The following is a 9,429-nucleotide window of genomic DNA, read 5'->3' as shown; positions in this document are numbered from 1 at the left end:
GATGTATCTTTTTGGGTGGTGTGATGTCCTGTCGCTATGGGCGCTTGATGAAGAGGTGACTTCTGAAACTAGTTATAGGTGGTTTACTGGGTCGTGAACAATGTGTGTGAGTTTGCATGTGTGTGCGAGCTTTTTCCCTACATAATGAGATGTAAGGTAACCAAGGTGAGAGATCCTTACAGAGGCGGCAGAAGCCAAGATGACTTTTGCAAAAGTACTTTTGAGAAAAGTGTTGTGAATATTGTGTTGAATGGGTAAGCATACTTATTTTTGGCCAAAGGTGTGGCTTGTCTGTATTTTGAATATTTATTTCAAAGATGTTCTATTTCATATGATCTTTTGATTTTAATTTATAATCTTGTGCTATATCGATATGTTCTCTTGTCTTTTTATAGGTGATTCTGAGAAAGGGGAATTGAATATGGTGACTTAATTGATATGGGAACTTGACTAATGTTCTATGGTGTACTTGGACTTTGAGTTCAACCTTTCATTTGATCATTTTGTTAAGAACCTGAGTTTATTTAGCTAATACTCTGTTCTTAAATAAATCTATTTTTGTAGTTCACGAGTCTGATTTAATTGCCTTAGGTAATGGAAGGGGGGGAAAGTGTAGTCAAGAGAGTGAGGGAGAGATGTGTGGAGAGAGAGAGAGAGAGAGAGAGAGAGAGAGAGAGAGAGAGAGAGAGAGTGGGGGGAGGGGGGGTTGTTGGTGTTAGTGTTAGAGTGAGAGGAAATGGATGTTATTGCCAGTGCCTAGACGCCGCACGACCATTGCTACCTTTTTGATAAGTACCGAGATCAAGAATCTTCGGTTAAACATACATACATACATACATACATACATACATACATACATACACACATTGCCAAATATATAATAGATTTGCGCAGGTAATGTATTAAGAATAAAAATCTTGCCTTTACGTGTTTTACCCAAGAAAAATATAAATTACAACATGGGAGGAGGGTAGACTCTTGTGAATGTAGAGTACTTCTAATAATGATTTCAGCGTCACTTTCTATTCAATAAATCATGAGGCATTTATTTATAAACTTCAGAATCTGGGAGTGGGCGGAAATGTTTTTGGATTATTCAAGATTTCAATACAGTGTTATAAGCTGTACAGAAGACTCGATTGTTCTGAAGAATCTTTGGCGGATTTTTCACTTGATTAGTAAGGAAATTAATATTATATACTTAGGAAATCACAGACTAAGGGAGATGCCAAGTCTGTCCCGTATGTCCCTTCTTTTGCATGAACGGTAACTTGTAACATCACTATTCAACAGGACAGCCAAACACTGCTTTGGTATGGCTGATGCTTCTATTGCCCAAAAAGGAATTTTCGTTTACATTTTCTTAGTTGGTGCGTTCGCAGCCTTTGTATCCTATCTTTCAAAGTATGTGTTGATATTCAATACAGTCATTCCCCGATCTTAGGTGATGTTAGGTTTCAGACCCCCTCGCACAATGCGAATTTTTTGCGTTAGTATGGCACGGCCTCTAAAAATGCTAATGAATGCTTATTTCTAGAGTTTAAACACTAAATAGGACCTTATCCATGCTCCCTAAGTATTAAACTAACTTTTAAATGAAAGTAAATGATTGACGTAAAAATATAAGTTTGGTTGAAGATTACACATACTATTTCTCTCTTTGCCCCTTCCAACCGATCTACTTTTAGAAGTTCTCAACCTCGTTTTTAAGAACTTCTTTGATCTGAAATTACTTTTCATGAACAGTGTTTTATATTCGGGCTAATACAACTCTTCGTTATGTGTCAGTTTTAGAACAGCGCATTTACAGTTTGGAGACGATACGGGTAAAATTAGATCAATTTAGAATTATCTACTGTACAGGTAAAGGCATGCTGATAAATGGTAGGTTGTGTTATTGCTATCTGCAAAGGAGAGAGATATATGAGTTTTAACTACCTGGGATCAATAATAACAGAGGGGAAAGCAGTGAGGGAGAGTGTGAAGGAAGCATGACGAAAATGGAGAGAAGAAACTGGAGTTGTTTTAGAAAAGAAAATGCCATTAAAGCTTAAAATGAAGATTTGTAAGATGGTTATTCAGTCCTGTATAGTTATATGGGGCAGAAACTTTGGCACTTAGGAGGAAAGCGGAGGGACTGTTGAAAAGAACCGAGATGAGGTTGGTTAGGTGGATAGCTGGAATATCACTACTGGAAAGGAGGGATGGTCAAGATATAAGAAGAATGTGTTGCATATGTAATGTAAAGGAGAAGGCTAGAGAAGCTCATCTGAGATACTGTGGCCATGTAATAAGAAGAGAGGAGGTGGAAGTAATCAAAAGAGCTAAGAACATGCCGGTGATGGGGAGGAGGAGTGGGGGGCGTTAGCGATGAGATGGACGGATGGATGTGGTAAGGAGGGATATGAGTGAGGTGTGGGTGAGGAAAGAAGATTCAAGGAATCGAAATAGATGGAAAAAGTTGACTCGAGCGGCCGACCCTCTTATCATACAAAACAAATGAACATATACGTGTATCATAAAAATTCTCTTATCTCAGTAAAAGATAGGAAAAAAAGGATTATTTTTAGTATATTTAATGTTTATTTAATTACAGGTAAAATCTTGAAACTTTTAAATTACATAGAAAATTAAACCTAAACACTTGCAGGGTTTCTCGAGGATTCGCAAATGTTCGCATGACAAACTCGTGTATGACAATTAGTCAGGGTCCAGTGAAAAGTTTGTATATCTGTGAATTCGTGCAACTCGAATCGCGCAAGTTTGGGGTATTACTGTATTCACTCGCATACTTGGCGTCATTTTATATTCATGTAGATACAGTTGTAGGTGTATTGCCTCATTTCTGTCATTCTTTCCAAATGTTACAAGGTAGAATTGACAGGTGAGGGGGATATTCCCACGCAGGACAACTTACTCTCAGAAATAGGAAACCTGATGGCGTTTTTATTTCCCTGCCAGGGACTGCACCAAACCTTATGAAGTTTGGGAAATGTCAAGATTTTCGTATGATGTTTTTATAAATTTAATTATAAGTGATTTCTTCGTGTTTTGAAAAAAAGATAGTAATTGGTGAAGCTTCCACGTAAAAGTTTTGTATCCTCTCCGTAGACGTTGTTATTTTCAGTGTCTCTCAGTAGTGGTGGAAGTTTTGGCTGTTTATAAAAAATTACATGACAGTTTCTTTTTTTTAATGAATCAAACAATTTACATGGAATTTGATTTGTAGTGAATTATTTCCAGTGTCCTTAAGAAAATCCTTTTCCCGGTTCATCTCGAATCAGGCGGTGCAAGGTGAATGATTTTCCCACTTCAGTGTCGATTGCCAGAGGCCTAAACTTTCACTACGTGTTTTAACTACTTCGCTTGCTTTTTTTATTGTGCTGCTAAGTGTCGGGAATTATTGGTTAAATTTCTTCAATGTTCAGAAGCCAAGGAATTATGTGTTCCTTCGTTGTCCAATCATTTTCATGGTTTATAGATAACTTTCTCCCCATTTCGGGCCTTTTCAGCTAAATTGTCTTTCTCTTGTAATAAGTATTCTTATTTCTGTGAGATTCAAGTAGGCTTAGCCAATCCATCCCACTGCATTTTCCCCCACTCACCTCAGTGGCCCTCCCCTTAAGAATAAAGTTTTATGTTGAGGGCAGTGTGGGCCTAGAGACCTTATTGTTGGTAGACTTTCTATTGCAGAAGCCTCATATGACCTCCCGCGCTTGAATGCTAGAAAACCGAACAAGAACTGTGTATTCAGGGAATGAAGGTGGAAACTAACTGCAAAAATTGAGTACCATGTCAAATGGGGGTTTGGGGGTGGGGTGGAGATCGGATTAGTAAGCACAAGCATGAAGCTCACTCTCAACACGCATGCATCTGCATGATGTTCATGGGCGAATAAGCATACAGACATAATGTTCATAGTTTCTGATCATTATGTACGTACTTCCTCAGATCTGTGTGCACGCACCGATACTTGTAGTTTTTAGAAGACTGTAACTCGCTCGATTTTGCCTCATTTCAGTAGATTTTCGATTTCTTTGTAGCTAACTCCCTGCTTAAAGGACAGAATCTCTTGAAGCTTCGTCGTATATTGTGCCGTAATCCTTGATAACAGGCAAGATGCGGGATATTCTGTTCCAGACGTGAATTACGTAGGAACCCGGAAATCTCTGAAATTAGATAGAATTCTTATTAATTATATTAGATAGAATTCTTATTAATTATGTTTTTAGATAATTTTACACGCATCTATGGCGCCTATACCGGATGCTGGGAATTGCAGTAATATTGGAGCATTTTATGCGGCCAGATGGATATCTCTCTCACTAATTAATTAATGTATTATATATATATATATATATATATATATATATATATATATATATATATATATATATATATATATATATATATATCTGATCTTTAATAGAAAGAGTATGGCCAGCAAAACTTCAGCATTTCTCCTACGTTTCGGGATACAAATCCCATCTTCTGGGCTAAAAACAGGGAAAAAATAAAAATTCTATACATTGAATCAGACTAAAATGGGGCACAGTAATAAATTATACTTTTTAAAAATATTATATAGATTAATCAGTGAAATTCGAATTTTATATAAAAGTAAGATGGTAAATAATTAAATAAGAGATTAATAGTAAAAAGCAAAGCTACTGAGTACAATGACACTTTCAGGAGAAAGAGAAAAAATAAATAAACAAAGCACTTAAAAATACGAAAACCACACGTGAACAACTAAGAAAATTACATTATTACTAACGAAAGGGAAAAACATTCAACATTAATCCTAACAGGCTAAAATTCTGTATATGATTACAAAAGGAGAAATATATATATATATATATATTATATATATATATAAATATATATATATATATATATATATATATATATATATATATATATATATATATATATATATATATATATATATAAAGGCGAACACAACGCAAAATAAAGCGAAACGAGATCTCACCGGTACAGAAGCATAGACAAGACTGAATAAGTTATTATTTATTTTTGACAAAAGGGGAGAGGCAAACACAAAGGCGAGAAGGTAGAAAGGGCGAATGGTCTTTAAGTAATGTTCAGTTGTTCAGCAGTTGAATGGTTGTTGAGGGTTGGTGACAATTGTTTAATGAAGAGGGACTCCAGAATGGGCAATGACCGGTTATCTATTGCTTGGGAGAAGATTTTAAAATCATTGTACTGAATGGTATGTGTACATTTTACTGCATGGTTGCCAATATTTTTATGTCACTTGGAAAAACTATTTCTTGACCAGTGTCCTTCATCTTTTAAACCCATTTTTTATAAAAGATACGTAGACGATACGTTTGTACTTTTCAAAGACAAAGATCATACACATTTGTGTCTTAATTTCATTAACTCATTTTATCCGAACATTAATTTTACTATGGACGTAGAATCGAATAACGAACTGCCATTTTTAGATATAACAATTTCACGATGTAATGATAAATTTTTAACAGGTATTTTTAGAAAGAAGACTTTTATTGGCTTGGGAACAAATTTCTTTAGCTTTTGTAATAGTTGGTTTTTAAACTGAATGCATGCAAGACATTATTGTGTAGGGCTTATAATTTGTCATGCAACTGGGTCAAATTCCACGAGGAAGTAATTTTCTTGCAAAACTATTTTAGCAGAAGTTGCTATCCATCCCACCAATTTGAAAAAATCTTGAGGGAGTTTTTAATTGACATTGCTAAACCGAAAACACCACTTTTAATGTACCTAGAAAAGAATTACATATATCCTTGACTTTTTGTTCAACATATAAACTTGTAAAACGAGAGCTCGCCGTCCTACTCAGCAGTATGTACCCATACGTTAAATTTGATTTTATCTTCAAGAACCCCATAAAAATCAGAAGTTCAAGTACACCCTACCAGTGTTGATGCGATCTTCAACGGTATATTTGTTTACTTGTCCCAAATGTAATTTGGGAACCTATGTCGGTAATTCGAGTCTGCTGTTGAAGGTTCGCATTGATTGCCATCGGGTTGTCAGTCACCGAACAGGATTAGCTTTATCTGAGAAAGAATTTTCTGCAATACGCAACCATGCAGTAAAATGTAAACATAGCATTCAGTACAATGATTTTAAAATCTTATCCCAAGCAATAGATAATCGGTCATTGCCCATTCTGGAGTCCCTCTTCATTAAACTATTGTCACCAACCCTCAACAACCATTCAACTGCTGCACAACTGAACATTACTTAATAGACCATTCGCCCTTTCTACCTTCTCGCCTTTGTGTTTGCCTCTCCCCCTTTGTCAAAAATAAATAATAACTTATTCAGTCTTGTCTATGCTTCTGTACCGGTGAATTCTCGTTTTGCTTTATTTTGCTTTGTGTTCGCCTATATATATATATATATATATATATATATATATATATTATATATATATATATATATGTATATATATATATATATATATATATATATATATATTATATATATATATATATATATCTCCTTTTGTGATCATATACAGAAATTTTAGCCTGTTAGGATTAATGTTGAATGTTTTTCCCCTGTCGTTAGTAATAATGTAATTTTCTTAATTATTCACGTGTGGTTTTTGTGTTTTTAAGTGTTTTGTTTATTTATTTTTCCTCTTTCTCCTGAAAGTGCCATTATACTCAGTAGCTTTGCTTTTTACTATTAATCTCTTATTTAATTAGTTACCATCTTAGTTTTATATAAAATTCGAATTTCACTGATTAATCTATATAATTTTTTTAAAAAAGTATAATTTACTTCTGTGCCTCATTTTAGTCAGATTCAATGTATAGAATTTTTATTTTTTCCCTGTTTTTAGCCCTGAAGATGGGATTGTATCCCGAAACGTAGTCGTTGGATAAAAATGAAGTTTTAACGGAGAAAAGCTGAAGTTTCTGCTGGCCATACTTTTTCTATTATATATATCATATATATATATATATATATATATATATATATATATATATATATATATATATATATGTGTGTGTGTGTGTGTGTGTGTGTGTATGTATATATATATATATATATATATATATATATATATATATATATATATATATATATATATATATATATACATATATGAAGTGTACCCATTTTAACATATCCAGTTTAAAGAGACCCCTTATGGTTTAAAGATTTGTCATTAAAAAAGAAAACATGAACATATATTTCAGAGCTTTTGTGGAGCATATAAAAGGCAAGACTAGAATTTTGAGTTTGTACTTCCTGGAGCATATTACTGAAGCTTTAGGAGATATACTGACCTCATGCATGTCTTTTATTGCTGTCTTCTGAAAAAACATGGGATTCAGATGAGGCTGGATCGGGCTGAATGCTGCGTGGGGCAGGATTTTGGTACCATCACACTGAAGGCCTTGGTGAAGTACGTTCTCTTTGCAGACGGATCTTAATACTGCTGAGACTGTTCGAGGGCCGTTCATACCCCACACAGTTGGCTGAAATTAATATTGTAACGGAGTTATTGATTATGAATTATATTTTGACTTCGAATTGTGCTGTCTGCAGTCTCCAACTTACGGTTCTACTGTTAGTATTACTGATATTACAGAAATGGGAAAGTTGTTATCTGAGTGGCGCCAAATTAATTCATGAGATTATTGAATAACAAGAGCATTTCAAATGCAATCGCAAGAGTAACGTCAATTCTGCAAGTGCTTTACGTTGAAGTGTTCATTCAGATAGACCATGAATTTCTCCAACATAGGATGATGTCGGTCGAAGTGGAAGTTCGCGCCGTTGACGAGATTGAATCCAGCCAATCCTATCACGTTCCTCAGTTCAGTCACGGGGGATATGCAGATCACGTCCAGATCGCTGTAGAATCCTCCGGCATGCCAAACCATAGCCTTGCGCATCATGTTGCTCAAATTAGCTGCCGGCCATTTCGCTGGAGGGAAGATTTAGTTAATGTGACTTAAAAAACCATGCCAAAAGGTTCTTTCCAATTTTTTGGACTAGGATCTATGGAGGAGAATGTCCTCATTCAAAGGAGAAAACAGAAACTAATGAAATATAACGATAAACAAATAAAAAGAATAGGAACAACAGTTTTGATGGGACTAGAGTTTATCCAAATGACATCAAGGCCTTGGCTACTATAACTCCAAGCCTTTGACCTGGGGAGTTCTGCCGCAGGTCTCAGTGAACTTTGCTTGAGACTTACTTGCATTAGAGTGCCAGGCGCCCGACCTGTATAATTCCTCCAAAGGTGTTCCCTCGAAAACGTCGTCCAGGTCCACTGTGACGAGTCTCAAGTTCTTGTACTTCTGGAGGAGCTGCTTCACCAGCCCATCGCTGAGGTCGACGACTGGGGAGGTCATTACGTACCATACTATTCCTTTAGGATTCTGTTGGGCCATGCTGGGGATTGAGAAGCATATATATACGTATTATATATATATATTTTTTTTATTGAAGTTAATGGCATTTTTCGTACGTACTATCTTTTTATCAAGACTGAATCAGTCTACAGTATATATTCTTTTTCTCTTCTTGCGAGCTTCTCAGGAATAGGAATATTCTCGTTTACTTATTCTAGTCAACGGACTTTTTCCTCGCTCATCGACGACGTTCTTCAGGACTATATTACAAAGTGACATACAATGTTTCTATTACTGGAAGCGGACTTTTGAATTTTAAACAACGTCACTGGGGTGCTGAATTTCAATTAGTCGGTGGGTCTCCTCTCATTGGTGGCCTGGGCAACAGTGTAAGTATTCCTGGTGCTCCGTAGGACGCATCCCTTGCCGCGGCTGGTAGCAAAGGACGTGATTCCGGGCTCTGGCCGACAGTCTTGATTTGCTTCGTAGTCAGTAGTCGTGACTCGGCTTTTTCTGTAGCTGGTGTCTCCCTTTGGATTCTCATGGATGTCTTCTGGTTTCCTTGGTGAAGGGTGGATGAAGTCCATGTTCTGCTGTATGTTTAATGTAGGCTGTTGTGATGATTTTCAGGCTTCTGGCTATTTAGCAGTGTTTGGAACTGGGCTTTTCTTTGCACGTCCTCTGTGCTTTCAAATTATTTTTTGAATGACAGAACACCCCTGGACACGATTACCGTTAATGAAGCAAATTTGGACTATTGACCAGAGACTGGAATTGCGCCCTTGCTGCCCTTGCTACAAGCCGTGACATCTGGCGCATCAGTGAGAGAATGAGACCCACCGACCAATAGAAATTCAGCACCCTAATGACGTCGTGTTTAAAATTCAAAAGTTCGTATGCAGTAATAAAAACCTTGTACGTCAATTTGTAATTCAGTCCTGAAGACGTCGCCGATGAGCGAGGAAACGGACCATCGACCAGAATAAGTAAATGGGAAGAATCTTGAATAATTTTTCCTTATTCTAGAAGAGAAAAA

The 9,429-nt window shown here is 36.1% G+C and overlaps 1 protein-coding gene across 1 annotated transcript; it reads right to left on the bottom strand.

The window, feature by feature from the left end:
* Positions 1-4,055: 4,055 nt before the first annotated feature.
* On the bottom strand, positions 4,056-8,423 carry LOC135195228 (lactosylceramide 4-alpha-galactosyltransferase-like). Its single transcript, XM_064221496.1, has 4 exons — positions 8,237-8,423; positions 7,734-7,960; positions 7,317-7,508; positions 4,056-4,169 (listed from the first exon to the last, which is right to left on the bottom strand). Exons 1-4 carry the CDS (start codon positions 8,391-8,393, stop codon positions 4,056-4,058), a joined length of 690 nt encoding a protein of 229 aa, XP_064077566.1. The 5' UTR covers positions 8,394-8,423.
* Between the last annotated feature and the right edge of the window lie 1,006 nt (positions 8,424-9,429).

Source organism: Macrobrachium nipponense, chromosome 16, assembly GCF_015104395.2.
Source record: "Macrobrachium nipponense isolate FS-2020 chromosome 16, ASM1510439v2, whole genome shotgun sequence".
Taxonomy (NCBI): Eukaryota; Metazoa; Arthropoda; class Malacostraca; order Decapoda; family Palaemonidae; genus Macrobrachium; species Macrobrachium nipponense.
This window is presented reverse-complemented; position numbering and strand designations above follow the sequence as displayed.

What these genes read in the sequence shown, in the direction of transcription:
- LOC135195228 (XM_064221496.1), bottom strand. Translation starts at nt 8,393, where the DNA reads ATGACCTCCCCAGTCGTCGACCTCAGCGATGGGCTGGTGAAGCAGCTC. An exon ending in CGCCTGGCACTCTAATGCAA is followed by an intron (nt 7,961 to 8,236) that starts GTAAGTCTCAAG and finishes TCTTCCCTCCAG; the next exon opens with CGAAATGGCCGGCAGCTAAT. An exon ending in CAATAAAAGACATGCATGAG is followed by an intron (nt 4,170 to 7,316) that starts GTCAGTATATCT and finishes ATCTAATTTCAG; the next exon opens with AGATTTCCGGGTTCCTACGT.